Here is a 19,870-nt window from a genome sequence, read left to right on the forward strand (position 1 = left end):
CTCGGCTGACTCGGGAGCAGGATCCGGCACGCTCGCTCCCCGGCTCACAGGCCTGGTCTGCCCCGGCGACTGACGCCGCCGTCGCCGCCGCCGCCTCTTGTTCCCCCGGCTCCGGCAAGCCCGCGTCCCTCGGCCTTCGCCGGGCCTGCCCTCCACCAGGTGCAGTCGCTCCCCCTGCCACACCAACTCCTGCCGGTCCAAGTCCAAACTGGCCCCCACTCGCTGCAGCAGGTCCAGCCCCAGAATGCAGTCCTCCTGGATGGGTGCGAGGTAGCAGGGGTGGCGCACCGTCGCTGCACCCAGACGGAAGGCAAGCACCTGTTTCCCCCGGACTGCAGCGAGCTGCCCCGTCACGGTCCTTAGCCGCAGGCTGGAGGCCTCCCATCCTGGGGGGTTGGTGCCCTCGGTGTCGGGGAGGACGCCCGGTCGGAGTAGGGTCACCGAAGAACCGGTGTCGAGTAGGGCCAGGCAGGGTTGGTCCTCGATTCGGCATTGGAGGTACAGGCCTCGGCTACTGCCGACTCGCCCCACGGTGGCGTGAGGGGCACCGGTTTTTACAGCGCTCTCCGGAGCGGGGGTTGAGGTGTTCAAGGGCGGCCTTCCCCGCGCTGAGCCGCCCCGTTCCCGTTTCCCGACGCCGATCGGGGAGGACGAGGCTCGGGTGCCCGGCAGAACCGGGCTCGGTGTCCTCTCTTCCCGCAGCGGTTGCAAATCAGCGTGCGGGGCTGTTCCGCGGGGGTCGCTGCCTGGGCTGGCTCCTCTTCCCCCTCGCTGGATTCCTCCGTCGCCGTCTCGGTCAGCCGGCAGGGCGCACTGCGTCTGGTGGCGCTCCCAGCCACCCCGAACACCGCCTCAGCCCGTGTGGCAAGGGCCAAGGCCTGCTCCAGCGATGTTGGCGCGGCCAGCTGCACGTGGCGCCGCAGCTCCTCTGGCGAGAGGGCCTTGAGAAAGGCCTGGAGAGCCATCTCCCGCTGCGCCTCCCGGGGGAAAGTTGGGTATCCTCGGCGGGCAAGGAACATGACATCCGCGGCGACCGTTCCCAGTCGCTCTCCTGGTCGGCGCCGCCGCAGGGCCAGCCTCTCCCGCATCAAGTCCGGCGCCTCCTCTACACCGAAGCGCAGCTGGAGGGCTGCCGCCAGCGCCGCGTAGTCGCCTCTGTCTTCCTCCGGGACGTCCAGGAGCACCTGGCAGGCCGCTCCTTCCAGCGCCGCCGCCAGGTGGCCGGCCATCTCCGCCCGGCTCCAGCCATTCGTCCGGGCCGCGAGCTGGAACTGCGCCTCATAGGTTTCCCAAGGCGCTTCACCATCGTAGCGACCTGGTCGCACCCGCGCCGATGGGTGTGGGAATCGCTGATCGGCTTCGGCAGGGAGGGCATCTTCTCTCCGGGGCAGCCGCCCCAATTCTACTGGCGGGGCCACTACTGGGTAGCCCTGGTAAGGGCTGTGGCCACCTGTCGCACCCAGGAGTTGCTCAGGCTCCCTATGTGCGCTGCCGATGGGTTCTGCGTCTGTCAGCGTCTGCCACGAGTTGCTCATTCTGCCCGCTTCTGACACCAATGTAGCGTTGCAGGTTCTTTTCAGAACTAAAGAACAGTGGAGACGCGATTAACCAGCCAAAACACTGACTTTATTTGACAACCACACCAAAACCAAACACAGGATCTACACACACATGAGGAGACTGACGGAACACGTACACATATTTAGGGTGGTAATTACCTAACAACACACTACACTTTTACAGGACTACACAGGGCACTCGAATTACTAGGACATTATTTACACAGGTAGGGTCAGCCGCTGGTCATCGTGCTGACCCTGATACTCTCCCCGGCTACCACTCCCAGCATGCCCCGCGGTACTACGAGCGCCTAGGGGCGCTTCCTCCTCACCACCAGGTGAGGGCGTTACAATATTAACCAAGGTACAGTAATTCAGTCCCCAATTAGAGACAGAGTTGTTGATTTTCATCATTTGTGTTTTAGAAGCAGAGAAATGAATGCATCAAAACATCAAAATGTTTCTTGTAAATCAGGTACAGGTAAATGTCCAACACATGCACAAATTTGCAATTTGTTTTCCTCCTGTGAAAGCTTATAGCTGCATCACTGTGGGTTCATATTTCTGTAAACTGATTTTAGAAAGAACTGTATTAATTTATCAGAGTGGATTAGAAAGCCTATGAAGAGTGTCCCTCTCTTGATATGAAGCGAAGTGGCATACGGTTTTGTGGAAAGTGCTTAATATTAGAGACGCCAGTGATTTGATTTAATATTTTGAATACTGGATTGAATTGTTTGAGGCTTTATGAAAGATCTTAATAAAACCGGGAGAGTATAAAGGTGTAGTCAGGGGATCTTCTATATGAAAGCAACACATCTTGGCAAACCACAGGAGGAGAGCAGAGCAGATTTGCTGCAGGAGTAATGAGTTAAAGTGTCCATGACCCTTGTATCTTAAGCTGGATGTGTGCAGATTGTCAATGTGGAGTCTGAAGTAGTAGAAATGCAGGGGACAGAATATAAAGAAAGCAAATTTTGCAATTTTCATATTCTTAATTTCAATCAATAACGTATTTTAGTAATTTTTGATGTGTTAAATAATTTGATGTGTTAAATAATTCCAGCTCTGTGGCTGGAAGGTTGCCGGTTTGTATCCCATGGCTGGTAGAGGAATCCTACTCTGTTGGGCCCCTGAGCAAGGCCCTTCACCCCAGCTGCTCCAGGGGTGCTGTATAAATGGCTGACCCTGCGCTCTGACCCTAAGCTTCTCTCCCTGTCTGTGTGTCTCATGGAGAGTAAGCTGGGGTATGGGAAAAGACAAATTCCTTATACAATAAGTTGTATATGGCCAATAAAATGATCTTATCTCTTATCTTACCTGAAAGATGGCACCTTCTACAGCACAGTGTCAACAGTCACCATACCTTGGCATAAGACAAAGTCCTCTTTCTTGTCACTTCTACCAAAAGAAAATAAAAATACAATGTAAGCCCGTTCCTCACAAAGAAATGCAAAGAATGATTAATGACAGCTTGTTCTCCTTTTCTGGAACAACAATAAGACATACAGTACAAATGATATGTGGTAAAATGCCATGTTTGCAAACACTTCAGATGAACAAAGGGCTATGAAGTCTTGGAACCAAAATAAGTGTAAAGATCTAACCAAAGTTCAGCCATGAAATATGAATGACTTCAGCAGAAAGACCCTTGTAAAAATACAGTAAGATGCAGTCGTGTGGTACTCCTGTGATTACCATTAACCTGCTAGTATGCCCTTGGGCTGTGCAAGGAACACTATGCAAACAGGACCGTGGCGGTTCCGGGCTGGCTCGTGCCCTCCGCCACTCCATCCCGCCCGTTTCGTCCCACGACACCTGGGGCACGAACCCGGGTCTCCGGTGGAAGGCAACAGGGAGCCAGCTGCATGAGCTAAAGGAGACCTCCGCCAGCCCAGGCGGCTGAGGTCCGCGCTATGCGCAGGGAGGGCTGTGACGTCACCGTGTCCGAACTAGCTCCGCTACACAATCACAGGGAGAGCACAGAAACTACACACAGATAGCAGCCTGGGAGTTGAAACCCAGGGCTCTTGTATCACAAAGCAGCAAAGCTAACTACTGCACCACCATTCTGCCCAATAACCATTATATAGAAGAAAAAATATCACAGGATTTCTATAGAAAATGTTATGATAGAAATCCTACAGAATTTCTATGCAAGATCACTAAATCAAAGCCTTTTTTATGAATTTAACTGTATTAATTTCTATATACAGTAGGTTTTCCTTAGTTACTTCTGTAGTAAATGACTGCAGCTGCTTAATCAGGAATTTCTAAGATGTCTTGTAATAAGCATTATGTGAAGGAAACAGCTATTCCCCAAAAAATTATGGACTCCACCTGGTATGATCAAACACTTACATGTTTTGAACATGTCTGGAACGCATAACACATGAAATCTTATAGAATTGTGTATTACAATATCAATACAGTACTTTAGGAATGTTACAGTAGAAAAAGGAACACAACATTTCTACAATAGGAAATGTAGCTGGGAATAGTTTGCTGCAGGATAAATACCACATAATTGCTAAGGTAACTCCTTAAAACGCCCTAATTCTCTCCTTAATAACCCACACGTCTGTTGCTTGAGGAGAGTTGCAGGTGAAAAAGCCAGCATCCTTAAAGGAAATTCGCAAATAAAAAATCCTTCCCTAGAAAACAAAACTGGGGAGAATGAAAATAAATGAAACTGACAAATAACAGAATTGTTTGCATATATATTGTATGCAAATTTTACCTTTGTTCCTTTCTAATAATGCTACAAATCTTTAGATACATATTTAAAAGCAAAAGAAACCTTGTTTTGTGCAGCCTAAAAATAGTTCAGCTGGGATTCAGCAGTAAGCCAAGCACAGGTTTTGGAGCTAAAGAAATGACAAATTCCAACATTTCAATGAGATGAAATTTCAATTCTTATTTCAATAAGCCTTTTCTTTATTTAATCCTCCTCTTTTTTCTTGTCCAAAGTGTTGTGTTAGGCCTTTCTGTGTCACAGTGCTGCATCATTTAAACAAAAACAATGGGTACCAACAAAAGATCTCTTCAAAAACAGGTTTTGGTTTTTCTACAAACAAGGCAATAATTCACATTCTAGGTAAACTGCACATACAATGACTTTGTCATTTCTTTGTTTTTTGAAACCGGTGTTCTAAACTGTATTTTTCAATTTACATTAAATGATTTTTAACGTTTTTTTGAATATGAGGAAAACCACATCTGAGACCATCTCTGTGAGTCAGACATGTTTCATTATCTAACCCTGAGAGTGGAAGCCCAGCTTAAAGTAGATCAGTGACCTGGAAATTGTTTTTATTGCTCCAAGTATGGGGGTCTTTCTTTGGTGATGAAAAGATTGATTTCATACTAGGACTGAAAGATATCTGAAACTTTAAGGGCAAAGCACAGCAGTTTTATATGCTGCTGAGCCAAAAGCAAGCTAAGAGGGAGCTGAATTTCCGGAAGTCTCCAGATGTACGACTCTATTTTTCTCAGCTTGAGTGAATGCATGCAGAGCTTTCAAAGAATAAGATTATGATTAAAAACAAAAAAGATAAAAGTCTTCTTATATAGTCCAGCACTATGAATATAATTCATTTTTTTAATAAAGGCACATAATGCTCTTTGTGTTTTTCAGATGAATCTGTAACATATAGTATAGAACAATTAAAATGTTTGTTTCAATAATCAAGTAAAGATGCATTTCTTTCTACTGAACCATTGTGTTTCCATGGAATGTGTTCAGCTTAAGGCAGGATATTTTCTTTCCAATGGTAAATAAATGCTGGCATTTTCAGATGGTGTTTGAATTGGGTTATGTGTTTAGAGATGTTATATATTGGCTGAATTCCTGGGTTTCTCTCAGCATGAACTTGAGCAACCATAAGCCACTTCCATCTGCCTTTATTTCTGTGTCTTAAAATTAGTCTTTGCATGCCCAGGCTTTAATGAAAGCCAGATACACAGTCTTATTTAGAATGAATGTGTATTTGCATTAAAAAAAAATTCAATATGCAGTGTGTGTTTGCTCACATACTGTATATTACATATCCTCAAGTACACCTGCTTATTTTCTGCATCTTATGTATATTATATTTTATGCTACAATATCAGATTGTATACCATATTTTAACACTACACTGCCAAGCAAAAAATATTTTTTAATCAATTCTAACTGGGCCTGAGATGATTTGCTATTCAAATATTGCTGGATGTGAAATAAGGATCAAAACATTTCTATTAATAATTTTACCTATGTATCCACAGTCACAATGACATTAATCATAATTTATATTTCTGACTTTCAATGTTTATTAATATCAGTTGTTTTAAGCTTTATTTTTTTCTCAAAGGTGGATTTACAGAACTCCAGTGGGTGAGTGTATATGAACATGCGTAGCATGCTTAATTCTGCAATAGAAGCACAGTAGCCAGTTTGTCTTTTGTTCATCTATTTTTATATCGGGCAGTTTTAGTCATTCTATGAGTAATGCTTCACCTCTAATGGAAAATTTTCAGGTCTTAGTTTATGTATTTATTTTTGTAAGCCATTCTCTAGAAATAATGACCTGTTTGAATTGCAGAAATTAAAAAATATAAAGGACGCAAATCATTTTTAAGCACATTCGGTATCATTTTATTTGTACATTGTATCCTGTCAGATTAACTATTACAGTAGGATATTGATGACTGAAAGAGAATTAGGAAGAGATGAAGGACAGTTAAGAGAACCATTTTTAATTGAAATGTAATATATAATCATTAAAATGCAAAAAAATAATGAAGATACTATGAACAAAAGGTAAAAGGAACATTTATCACTAAAGTTGCTTTATCATCACAAAAAGCAATACTTTTACAAGACATCTCTTTCAGTCCTCTTAGTCCCCAATGGAGCCCATTTCAGTCATGTGAAACATGGAAATATCTACACGTAGAAATTTGTAAGACCATGAACAGACTGAAAGTACATGTTGACAACCTAGCTAAGGACATTACCCATGAATTTGACTGCGCATCTGTGCAAAGGAAATATTGGGAAGTTTTTCTCCTTCTCTGCACCTGTAGACGAAAACCTCCTGTACAGTCAATGCAGTTTCTGGCAACAAACTAGAAAAACTGTAGACAAGGCCAAATGGGACTGCTTCAGATTTCTACTTCTACATTTTCTTATTAAAGACATAATTTGTACAAGAAGGATCTCTCCCTCAGAGAAACACCTCCAAATACTGACAGGAATGACAAATATTAACACTGAAACACAAACCAGATGACACAAGTGGAAAGTGAAAAAGAGGTATACAGTATTTAAAACCAAGAGCAGGAGGTACTTCTTCACCTAAAGGATTGTGGGAGTGTGGACCAAGCTGCACAGCCTTTTGTTGAAGCTGCTACCTGTAACCCTGTAACCAGGACCCTATGCAGACGGTATAATCCGGAAGTAAGTGGAGAAGGACATCCGGGGAAGGTACAGCAGGATAGGATGGGTAGACAGACGGGGGGGGGGGGGGCGTGACGACCGTGATCCGGTGCTTGGGGGGCGTGGCAAGGGCAAACAGGTCCAGACAGTCCAAAAGGAGGAATCTGGGGCGCAGTCCAAAGTCCAAAACCGGGGGACCCATCCAAGACAAAACAAACACAGTTAAAATCTGGAACTGGATCTGGAGCAGGGACAGGGAATAAAAACAAGATGACAAGGCCAGGCGCTCCAACTCAGATGGTCAGGACGCCGTGATGAAGCCTATGCCGTCGGGTCTCTTCAGGATCCTGCTAGTAGGCGGGCTTCCGGGCGTCCATCTCCCAGTGCTGAGCCAGGAATAAAGGGAGCACCAGGCTTAAATAAGGAGACAGAACAGGGGGCATGTGCATGTAATCAAGTAAAATACAAAAGGGCCGGAGCACCGTTAAGAGGAGGGGTAACGATTGTGACAATACTCAGGTTTCTTTCAAGAAATGGCTGGATGAGATCCTTGGATCAATTATGTACAAATTATTATGTGCTAGATTTGCCAAATGGCTTTCTGTTGTTTACAACCATCTTTCACTGCATATACAGTAGCAAGACAAAAATTACATGTAAACCCAGACATTGTTTCATCTTTCTTCTTGTGCCAAATCTAAAATGATCATTGTTTGTTTTTTTCAAGATGGTTTTTATTCTTCCTTCATCTATACACAATTTGAAATATGAATCCTTTCTCTACCACTTTAGGGAATTGTTTTAAAAGTTATTTCTTCATTGAATTCATGTTCGATGTGTTTATGTGGAGATTGCAATTCTGCTCTGTCTCGGTGTGGGTACCCCAGAGTGGGTACAATCACTCTGCCAATTGCCCATGTCTTTTAGAGTGGATAATCTGTATGCTGTCTAGTTTTCAAAGAGGTGTGGCCACTTCGGCAACATTTTCACTGCATTGAGCCATCTCAGTGCTCTCCCCCTCTGCTGCAGCACGGGGCAGACATCAGCCTGTAAAATATCAAGTAGCACACATGTCACAATTGCTACTCTGCTCTGCTCTAGATGGAATTCAGTCACGGTTACTTGCAGACTCTGAACACACACTTCTAAGACAGATTCGAACTCTGCGACCCCAAAAGACAGGATTTGTGTCTGTCAAAAAATTCTACACTGTCTGGATGATGTCATGTGGATAACCTTCCTCTTTCGAGCCTTGGTTCCTCTCAAGGGTTCTTCCTACTTTAGTCTAAGGGAGTTTTTCCTTACCACTGTCGCCTTAGGCATGCTCACTGGGGGTTCAGGCCCGGAAATCTGTAAAGCTGCTTTGTGACAAATGTCCATTGTAAAAAGTGCTATACAAATAAAACTGAATGAATTGAATTGAACATGCTCACTTCACTGTTCTGTAACAGCTCTGTACTGGTAATATACTGCAATTAAGGAAACAGAAAAGAAGTAGATGTACGGATTTAAGGATGTAAGAACCACTGTGTATAATGAGAACAGAATGTGTGTGATACTGTGTTCACTGTAAATTGGGACTCCCTGTCAAGCAAGCAATCAGAAAGTGGTACATCAGCAAAAGAAGTAAAGGTATTTCAGACTTAATCTTGTATCCCTTATTTCAGCAACATACTGTGAGCACAGTAGTTCTCTGGTACTGTTCTCCTATTCAAACTGAATAGATCATGAAATTGCACTGACATACTGTTTGTCTGAATAGTAATTTCAGAACTGCAATACTGTAATGTTATTTTGGAACTTTCTATACATTTCATAAGCACAATTAGTGCACATGATATCTAATCTGTACAGTTTTATCTAAGCATGTTTACACGTCACATTAGTTGTTTATGTTTTCTTGGCCTCTAAAGATATAATCTACTGTATGTGTACCGAATACTAAACCAGAATAAAGCCCTTTTATAATTAATAAGATTATCTCACACAAATAATGCAGTCTTGTTTTTGTGGATTGTGCATCAAAATGATAGGACACTTTGCATCCATGAAATATGAATTTATTGATGTCTTTAAAACGAAATATGAAACAAACCATGGCAATGAAACAAACATAAGTATGTATAAAGTATATTAAGCAAAAATAATAATTAAAAAATGTCTAAAAGGAGACCACAAAACTATAAATGTTATTTTCATTGTACTTTGTATATTGTCAATGGAGACAAATACCAATTTCACCCGATGTAGATGTGTAAAACAAAGTAACTATTCCACTAATAACATACTGTAGCAGTAACTAAGGCAGACAAGTCCTTTCAGCTCCGTCAGTAACATTTCTCATGTTTACTGTAGTTACGATTAAGGTATCATTTCCTAATTGATTGGCCTAATTGTTTGTGAATAATTAATTACTTGCCATTACTTCTTCATATCTTAATTTAATGTTTAGAAAAAAATCAGCATGTGTGAAATGTCACACATCCTATTTACTTTGTATCTGTGCATAAAGCAATGATTTGAAGCAAACCTTTAAAATACTTTTAAAACTGAGAACGGGAGGCACTTCCATTGTTGTGGAAGTTGTTGACGTACTGTATACTGCATAATCTGTTCTTTTATGAAACAACTGGAGATCCTCCAGTCAGGACAGGAGTGACTTCTTTACAGAAAGGATGGTGGAAGTATCATACCATATCCAGAGAGCATTGATTTAGCAGGGCGGATATTTATACAATGATTTCTGTTCACAAGTTTTGCAGTTCTTCCTTGACCCAATAACAGCTGTTCAAATGAATCGGTCACAGAAACCGTATTGTTTTTCACCATTTGCTAACAATTTCGGACTGATCTTTAATATCTCAGTGTAACAAATACACCCCTGTGTATAACAGTAGCTCAGCCGGCAAGTTCCCTGTTACATGATGCCGGAGACCTGGGTTTGTGCCCAGGAAGTGAGGGATGACCTGGCAGGGCAAAGGCGGAAACCCCAAGAACCGTTACATCAGCAACATTCTTAAATCCTGACAGACATTTGCTCATTCACAGCATATTGGTGAAGTGGGGCTATGCTAGTGAACGTGCCAATTGGACAGCACGAGAAAATGGAATGACTAATCCTGGACATGTCTTGTTCTTGATCATCCGTGCGGTGTCTGTGCTACAGTAGGTAGTGTACTTGCTACAGTATTAGTGAAAGCAGAATGCTAAAAATTAGCAAATATTTATGGTTTTAGAAACAGCTGCTTTTGTAGAACATGTCCATTGGCCCATGCTCTTCAATGTATGTGAGCTGTGATTCTCTATCTGTCACGTAGCAGTTCCTTCCAGGCCCTATGCGGACGACGCGATCCGGAATAGTGAAGATACACGAGGGAGAAAGTCATGCAGGAAAGGGTCAGGATACAGGGGGGCGTGTCCGAGGTGAGCAGGTGTCCTGGGGAAGTGAGTCCGGGTGAACAAACAAAGCCAAAGTCCAAACGGGAAATCCAAACGGAAGAGTAGAGTCCAAAGCCAGGAGATCCATCCAAGGGTTAAAAGCATGAGCCGGGTGAGGACCAGCGGGGCAGGGGATCAGGAACAGAAAGTTAAAACCATAACGGAGCCAGACGCAGCAGGACCCCGGGCTCTCATGATGCGGAAATCAATGAGGAACCAGGAGTGAGGTCCGCGTCTGGCTTTTAAGGGGGAGCGGGAATAGGGAACAGGTGCAGACAATGGGAGGGAACAAGGAAGGGCTGGAGCGCCCTTAAGAGGAGGGGTAACGATCGTGACACTATCAAGCTCAGAGTAATACCAAAGTAATCACTGCTTGCTATTACAGTTGGACTCTTATAATGCATGCACATTATGAGCCAGATCAACTTAGAGAGTCAACTCTGGGATCTATAGTTGTTGTTCGTCTGAGATATTATTTTTGGTAGTTTTGTGAGATTCAAATAAGTGTGATATAGAGACAAAATGTATTAGAGGATTGTTTGATGTAATATACCAGACTGAGGGAACAGCAGCCTGACCATAAGGATGAGGCTGGCTGAAACGCACTCACTTTTGTGAGGAATGAGCCAGGGAGATGCTGTTAGGGTGAAGATGGGGTGGACAGAGAGGTGCGAGAGATATGTGCAAAGGGAAGTTCAGGGGGTGATATATACTGTACGAAGAGCAAGTGGATGAGATTTAGAATCTGACCTACTCCAGAATTTCTGCTACAGTGTAAGCTCATTTTTCACAAATGGCTTTCATGAAAAGTGAAAAGTGATTTTTCTTTGCAGTGGAAAATGATAGAATTCTTATTTGCATGTTACTGTGACTAAGACAATAATATATTTATTTGATTTTACACAGTCATTTCTTAAAATAGCTAACCATGTGTTACTCTTAGAACATGAAAACAAAATTACATAATAATTTCAACTAGTATGGTTACCTCTACGTGCGAAGATGAATCAGTTTTAAATAAACCTCAGAAAGAGTTTAAGAATGGGTCTCGATTAAATAACAGCATTTATTAAACAAATCTGCACACAATTGTTTTAAAAAAGATAGTGCAAAGAATTTTGTCTGCGACCATAAACTCAAAAGAGAAACTCAATCAAACTTTAAACCCACACAAAACGTATACAAATTATTAATCCAGAATCGATAACAGTCTTTAGTTTGTGATTGACATTTTCCTTCTTGCCAAAGTAAATCTACCATCAAACTATGGGTCTGTAACTGGAGTTTTGTTCTGGCAAAATAAAATGAGCACTTTTGGGAATAATGGGGCAGCCCATTAGTTTACACTGCCATGCTGATAGAGACTATGAACTGTAGAAACAGCAGCTAGGCAGTTTGAATGCAATGTACAATTAGTGCTCATAATATTTACAAGAGGTTTAAAAGTGGCCAGAGTGACAGAGTCATTCCCTGAGCTTTAGACCTGTCAAATGGATTACACCATCCCCCGGTATAATGACAATGGGATGATAGCCGGATACCCATCCAACATCAGCGTCAGTAAAGAAGTTTGTAAAAGCCTTGCCAGAGCCTGTCAGATGTTGCAAATGAGATAAGATCAAATTTGGATGTGGGTGCCTCTGACAGTCATGTAGAGGTGCAGAAAAAAGAGATGGTTTTACGAATAATCTTCCAGTTAGAACCAAAATGCAATTGAAGGAGTTGAAGTATTGGAGGAAAACAACAAATCACAGAGTAAATAAGCCATTAAAATGAACTTCCCAAATAATAAAGTGGCCTTGTTCAGCACTGCGTTGAGCATGATCCTCGACCTTCACTCAATAAAAGCATCAGGGCAGAACTGAACAATACAGAAGAGGACAGAATTTAGCCCAAGTGGCCCACCTACTGTATAATAAGACAATGCTCTTTACATCCAACCCGTGTACTAATCTGTAGCGCTGACAAGGAGAATATGGTGCTGAATGCATGCAAAACAATTAACGAAATGAAACTTTTGACCCAAACAATTGCAGTTTTGTCACATGATGCGTCGCATAACCAACCAGCCCTAAGTGCTGCCTTCAATGTATTTCTGTGGGACACTCTCTTGAGTCAGAATTAGTCATAGGAGTATGCAGGTGTTTGCAAGTGGATTAAGTAACTATGCTCAACAATCGTAGTCTCTTCAGGCCTTCCTCCAGAGGCTTGTGCCAAGATCACCTCGTAAGGGGGGAATGTTGTATTGCTGACTTAAAATTTGACTTCTTTTTAGTCTTTTTAGTCCGTTTTGTTTTTTTCAGTCAAGGTTTTCGAGTTTTAGACCTATACTGTACATTTCAGGAAGATTTGGCGACTTGCCACACAGCCAGAGTGATAATAATATGGAAGAGGAGAAAAAAGCACGAGATCTGATCTGATCCAGCCTTGAGAAAAATCTAATTATCTTTTTTTTTAATCAAACATTATTCTATTATGGTTTTGAAATAATTATCCATGATATCAAAGTTTATGAAATACCAAAAAAATACACCACCTCCCAGACCTCTCAAGCAGAAGTCTGGAATTTTTAATGCATAAAAATGCTGGAGAGGAAAAACAGTAATTTGCCATTTTACAAAAAAAGAATATACAATTAGGCAGCACAAAGATCAAATATAACTTGAATGGATAGAGCTTGTGAGCAAAATATTATCTACGCTTACCAGAGCTGTTATAGTGCTGTGAAATTGTCTACAGTCAGAATAAAATGGCTCAAAGAGTTCAATATTGAAAAATCGGCTTAGTAACTGAACTGTCTCGTTTACTCTAAGATTTTTAATAAGAAAGGAAGGTTAGAAAAAGGGCTGTAATTAAGCAAGTCTTCAAAAACTCAAGATGTGCTTTTTAAATACAGGTGTAACAGTAACAAGAGAGAAAGGCAGAATTCCTGAACAAAAAATATCCATTAACCATGGAAAAGCAACTGAAAAGTCTAAGAAAGTACAAACAGAATGCAGCAGATATAGTACATCATTCCCATCGATCAGATCAAATTTACTTTTATGAAATAGACTGTATGAGTGGAGCTTCTGATGACTGTCATAGTTTAATACAGACAGAACTGTCAAAGTGGAAAAAATATCCTTGAATGTTTTCTACTCTATAAAATGAAAGCCAAGTTTTACAAACCAAATGTATGCATTCTGAAAGACATTTTAAGCCTACTCTTCTAAGTAATAACATTTGACATATTTTTGAAATACAGAAGAACAGCACTTAATTTAAACTTCTGAAAATATTGACAAATGTTTAAAAAAAGAAAAATTCGCACATTTGCAGTAAGACAGAACCCAAAAGAAAGCACGACCTTTCTGGAAGGGAGTGGAACTCCTGGTGTGGAATGTGGCCAAGATTAATTATCTAACAAATCTTTTGCAATAGAAAACACCTGGACATTTCTAGCTCAGTCTGTTAGACTGAGTAATTATTTTTGGTTTGATGATGGCAGTAATAAAGCTACAGTATATCTCACACCATAGACTTGTAGGATTTGTTATTCTGCAAACTGCTTTGCTTTTATTCAAATATATATTAGATGGAAAAAAACATAACAAGCTTTTTACCCTGCTTACTCATTTTTCCTTGTTTTCACACTTTCAAGTTAGGCTGCTTGCCATAGATGGAATTGTATGTACTGTATGGGGGTTTAAGTAAGATTGATAGTGTAAAATTATACAAGAAAGATATCTGCCTTCAGATATCAAGCTGGAGGAAGCAGAACAAGTCTGAGTATCCATGTTTGATTTTACTTGTGTACTTGAAATTAAATATTTTGTTATTTTCTTCAGACTTTTCTTCATCAACTTTTTTTTTGTCACTAGATTGGAGAAATTGAAGCTGTTTGAGGAAGACTAGGAAATTTTTGATTTTCATATTTTTGCACAAAAAAAGAATTACCATTAGGAGTACTTATTTGAATTAAGGTAAAAAGTAGTCTCAACTTTCCAGTGTGAAGTGGAAGCTCTAAATCCTGTACCACATTTAATTAAATCACACATTTTTACTAGCACGTACTGTAAGTGTTAATTTAAAATAATAGAATCTAAAGATGAACCATTGTGGTTATGTAGCATTTGTTCAGGAATTATTAAGAAGTTGAACAATTAATATGCAGTTCTTTGGACTGGGGAACAATTTAGAGACACCAATTAACCAAGACAACATACAGTATCTTTGAGTGTGGGAAGAAGACCCACATGATCACAAGTAGAACATGGAAACTCCCCAGGTCAGAACTGAACCCAGTACCAAGTGTGTGACAGGGGTGTTAACTGCCACCACCTCATTGCCAGGCAGACTGATCCAGGAAAATCCCAGAGATCAAGAAGAAAATAACCTAAGAAAATCAGCTTTAATCTACGTTTCATTTTTATTTAATTGTAGTTCATTTGACCAGGACACTGGGGTTAACACCCTACTCCTTTCAAGAAAAGCCTTGGGATTTTAAATTACCACAGAAAACCAGAACCTCAGTTTTACGTCTCATCTGGACAACAGCACCTTTTTTTTTACAGTATAGTGTCCCCGTCACTATACTGTGGCATTAGGACCCACACAGGCTGAGGGTGAGGGCCCCATACTGGCTCCACTAACACCTCTTCCAGCAGCAGCCTTAGTTTTTCCCAGGAGGTCTCCCATCCAGGTACTAACCAGGCTCACACTGGCTGAGCTTCAGCACTATTTACTTCCTTCTGTTTGTTTGCCGGAGTAAGATGTGTATATGACCAATATGAATTTGTTCTTCAAAGTGTCATGACTGTTTTGAAACAACACAATGTGAAGCTGCATAAGGGTCTTAATACTTTTCCAGGGCAATGTACAGTATATATACAGTACAGTGAAATTATCAGAGTCAATGCCCACAGGGTGAATAGTTCACATTGTGTCACAGAGAGGTAAGTAACAAAGCAGTTTTTTTAGATTAAGGTATGAAAAGGTATAATTACTGTAGTACCAATAGCAAATAACCGACTTAAGAAGCAGTAAGGAGAGAGGCAGCCACACAAGTTTTCATTATTGTTATGTTCAATATTTTTATCCAAGCAAACACTCACAGCTTCTCTTTTTGTACCACTGGGTAATAACACTTTTGAAAGTACAGCAGGGTGTATGACCAAGGTAAACTGTGTTCCTGCATGGCCACAGCACACTTAAAATACTTTATATGCAAGTACAAATGTTTGGTTTAAATATCAATTTAGAAAAAAGGCACAATAACATTAAGTGTGTTTTTTTTAGAAAGAAAAGCACTTTTCTTGCATTTTATTTAGTTGTTTAGCTACAAATGATCTGAACTTGCCAATGAAATGTCACTTGAACAATCGAGAAAGCCCACCCTCTGCACATGGACGTCATTCTGCATTTTCAGAGATGATTTGAGTCAGTTTCAGTCTGAATAGTAAAATAATAGGGGTGTTAAAAAAGGAGGAATGCTCCATCTCTGTCCACACAGAGAAGAGTAGTTTCCATCAAGCATTATTGCACGTCACTTAAATCAGAAATGTAAAAATAAGAGATTCAGGGATCAAGTGATTACTCAGGTGTGGGCACTGCCTCTGCGGATTTCAAGATTAACTAACAAATATGAGCCACCTCAGTGTAGTACTGCAATAACTGTATATTTTCCAATAATGCAATCATCTGCACAGAATTATTAGTGGAAAGTGGGCTAGACACCAGCATGGTCCCTGGTGTTTTAGCATTGACACATAGAGTATGTCCTTAGTAATAACTGGGCTTGGAGATCTCACATTTGGAGACCACTTACCAGACAAGAAATGGACAAGTGTCCCATTCATGCATTAAACAGTTTATTCAATCTTATTTCAAGTGTGATTTCAAATGGTAAGTGTTTTATCCAAAATGGAAGAATAAGTGATACTTTAAAGGTCACAGCTGAGGCTAAACTGAACAGTCACCTTAAACGGAGACTCGTGAGCTCATAGAGAAAGCCATCAATTAATTGGGTGATGAAGATAATTTTGGACCTGCACTGCGCAGTTATGACTCTTTCCTCAGCATCCTGAGTGACATACTGTACTAACACAGCATACTAGGACTTGGTAAGTATCATCCTGCCAATGTAAGGTACTTGTAATTTAAATGTTTAAAAGTATTGTTAGTCACAAATAATCCCTGTTCTTTAATTATTTTTTATGCAACTACTGTAACAAACATTTTGGACTGTAAAATGTTTAGGTTTAAATACTATGTCAAACACTAAACAAAAATAAGGACAAAAAAATGAAAACATTCATCATCTAGCACTTCAGGCAAATTAGAAATAGACACAGACAAGATATTTGTGAAGGTATGCAACATCTTTGTAATAAAATGATGGGTCACTAAACTTGAATCCATCTTTATAACAGAAGGATGACAATAGGGAATTCATTTCTCAAGTGCCTGTGGCTTTTTTATGATACTAAATCTGCTTTCCATGAAGCCCACCTCTTTAGAAACTATGTCTGACAATTTTTCATAATCTGTTTAGGATAGGCTAGACATCTTGAAGATACTGCAACCTGTAATTCACATTACAAATCAGGCAACTGTTAAAGGGTTTAATGCAAATGAATTCACTTTGCTGCGATTGGGGATTTTGATAATACCAAATTAGAGCAAGAGTATCTGAACATATAAATATTCATTGGCCTGCAAATTATGCAAGTACCTTTTAATTGGATTCCCCCAAATCACCTTCACAACTAGTACAACTTCAGCCGAAGACTTTAAAATAGGGAAGCTAAGACCTCCAAAATAAAAGACCTTCCAAATTTTCCCTTCAGCTGTTGTGATCGAACAAGCTCTTAATTGCTTAATTAGGCATTAATCAATTAAATGTGTTAATTAAAGAGCTGGAAATTAAATCCAGTGGAGACACACATATTAAGAAATCTGACCTAGAGCATTCTGAAAAGCAAGGCAAATAAAAGATCTCTAATGGAAACATTAACAATTTACCTGGTTCTTCAACTGGCATCCTGAGAAACCTCTGCCACAGGGCTTTATCTCAGGAAACAGAGCTCAAATTATATCCAGACTTGCTCCTGTCAACCAATTGCAAGTCACAGGCATGGAAAGAACTGATGGCCACTTTCTGTTTATCAGGAGCTCCTACATGGTTAATGAGCATGATAGAGGACTGGGCATGGAGTTAATACAGTAGGTGGTGTGTTGTTTGATTTTTAAAAACGTTTGGGCCATTAGGACTTGTGGTCCTAAAGCTCCCTAATGCTTTCTTTTCCTTATTCCAAATGAGATCTTAACTTATATTCTCGTTCAACATATCTGTGTAATTAAAATTAAATAAACTGTTTTTCAATTTCTCATAAAGCTACAGTGTTTGAGTTTCCAATACAAAAGAATAAGCAATAGCAAGCTGCCCAATGCATGAGAGCAGAGAAAAAAATTAAAAGGTTTTAGATTTTTAGATTAAGTAAAGGTTCATTTAAATAACACAGCTCATTTGAAGTTACAAAAAGAAGACATACGTTCTTCATAAACTGTGTTTGAGCCCCTCTGCCATAGAATGTTTAATTATTTTGTGCAAATTTTTTGTTGATTTATTTGCAACATTTCCTCTAAGAAACCTCTATTTGTATCTTTGTTTTGGACATTTTTCTTTATCTAGTTTTTTTTTTTTTTAAATCTGCTTCCAGGAGAGACTTTAGGATTCTGCACTAAACCATTTGTAAACAAACAGTTTTCTGGTCACCAGTCTCCACTTCAACCTGCACAAATAGTTGAGGTGAATGAGTCACCCCATAATCGCCAGAACACTTTAAGACAAATTTCCCCTAAACCTGAAAGAGCTCATTGAGTGACTTTCCTTTATCAAAAATACATCATACTCAAATTGTTCTCTTCAACTGTAGGTGTTTCCTTCTGAGCTGTGATGGGGCAGCTGAAGTGGTTGTATGACGGGCCTACTGTATGATTCACCTGCTCAGGGTCAGCCACACTGTTAATGCAGTTCCTCATACCCCACCAAACAGCAAATTGAAAACCCAGGTACATGAGAACAGGTGCAAACAAGAAGAGGCCAATCAATCCATGTAGCTCATGGGGTAGTGAGCAGCTAATAGGTCTGAAGATATACATGAGCTGATTTGTGAAAGAAGCCAGGGTATTGGCTTCAACAACATGGCTGTGCAGCTCGAACTATACTCCCACAACTGTTAGGGTGAAGAAGTGTCTCCTGTTTTCAGGCACTTAAATATAATTTCTATCTAGTTTTTATTGGTGCCCTTTGCTTCATGATTTTACTGTTGATTGTGAAGATGGTCACTGTCACGAAGCGTTCTTTCAGGACCCTATGCAGACAACACAATCCGAAGAAGAAGACACGGGGAAAGAGGCATGCTGGGGGCTGGAAGGAAAACAGGGGGCGTGTCCACGGTGCGCTGGTGTTCGGGGGAGGTGTGGCCGAGGCAAACAGTCCAAGGGAGTCCGTGGCAAATCCATAAGTGTAGCAAATGTCCAAGACTGGGTGATCCATCCTGACAGACAAAGAGTTAAAAACCGGAGCAGGATCCGGCGGAGGGTCGGGGGAATAAAAAGGGGGTAACAGGACCAGATGCTCCCTAATCCCGGACCCAGATTGTCAGGACGCCGTTGTGAAGCCTGTGCCGTCGAGTCGCTCCTGGACTCGCGGGTAGGCGGGCTTCCGGGCGTCCATCTTCCAAAGCTGAGGCCCGATAGGCAGGAACGTCTGGCTTATATACAGTAGCATGAGGGGCTGGAACCAGAGGAAGGTGCGAGAGATAAGTATAAAACAAGGAAGGGCTGGATCGTCCTTAAGAGGAGGGGTTTACGATCGTGACAGTCACTGGGGTTGACTTTGTCAAAATGTTTGAAGATTTTTAATACTTGTTTGAAAACTGAAAAAAAAAAGGTTCAGTTCCTTGCTCCTTCAACCTTTGATACCATTGTTAAGTAGAAAAATAACTCACAGCTTAATCGGTAAGCATACTTGTGGATACTTCTATCGGAATGGGTTATGACAATTTCAGATGAAAAATAGAAAAGACACTTGCATGGAGAGATGAGAAAATCCAGACAACTTTCAACACTCTTTCAAACAATTTACAACAATGTCAAAAGCTAGACTTAGATCTACCAAAATTAATAGTGATGCAGAGTCCAGTAAATTGACTAAAGTATTCAAAACAGAAAAAAGGCCTGTCTTTGTAGTTAAAATTAAAATGCCATGATGCACTTCAAGGGTTTAGTTTATATGTTTTATGCACATGCCATTTTTGACCTTTACTGCAATATTCACTGCTGTTTTTTGTACAGAGGATAAAAAAATGACCAATTCCCAAGAGTTACTGTTCAGTTACACCAGTTGACTATAGCAAATATATTGAGCTATAATATAAAAGTTAATTCTATTATCCTTTATGTTATA

At 40.8% G+C, this 19,870-nt stretch overlaps 1 protein-coding gene across 1 annotated transcript in view; it reads right to left on the reverse strand.

Moving 5' to 3' along the window:
• Positions 1-587: 587 nt before the first annotated feature.
• The window catches only part of LOC148831735 (uncharacterized), a 109,759-nt gene continuing 90,476 nt past the window's right edge, over positions 588-19,870 (reverse strand). Inside the window, exons 3-4 of the mRNA XM_088919056.1 lie at positions 3,313-3,473; positions 588-1,582 (exon numbers count right to left, since the gene is read on the reverse strand). Of these exons, the coding sequence (XP_088775182.1) occupies positions 588-1,582; positions 3,313-3,473 (1,156 nt within the window). The remainder of the gene's footprint in view (positions 1,583-3,312; positions 3,474-19,870) is intronic.

This window comes from Atractosteus spatula, chromosome 6 (assembly GCF_055471065.1).
Source record: "Atractosteus spatula isolate fAtrSpa1 chromosome 6, fAtrSpa1.hap1, whole genome shotgun sequence".
NCBI classification, from domain to species: domain Eukaryota; kingdom Metazoa; phylum Chordata; class Actinopteri; order Semionotiformes; family Lepisosteidae; genus Atractosteus; species Atractosteus spatula.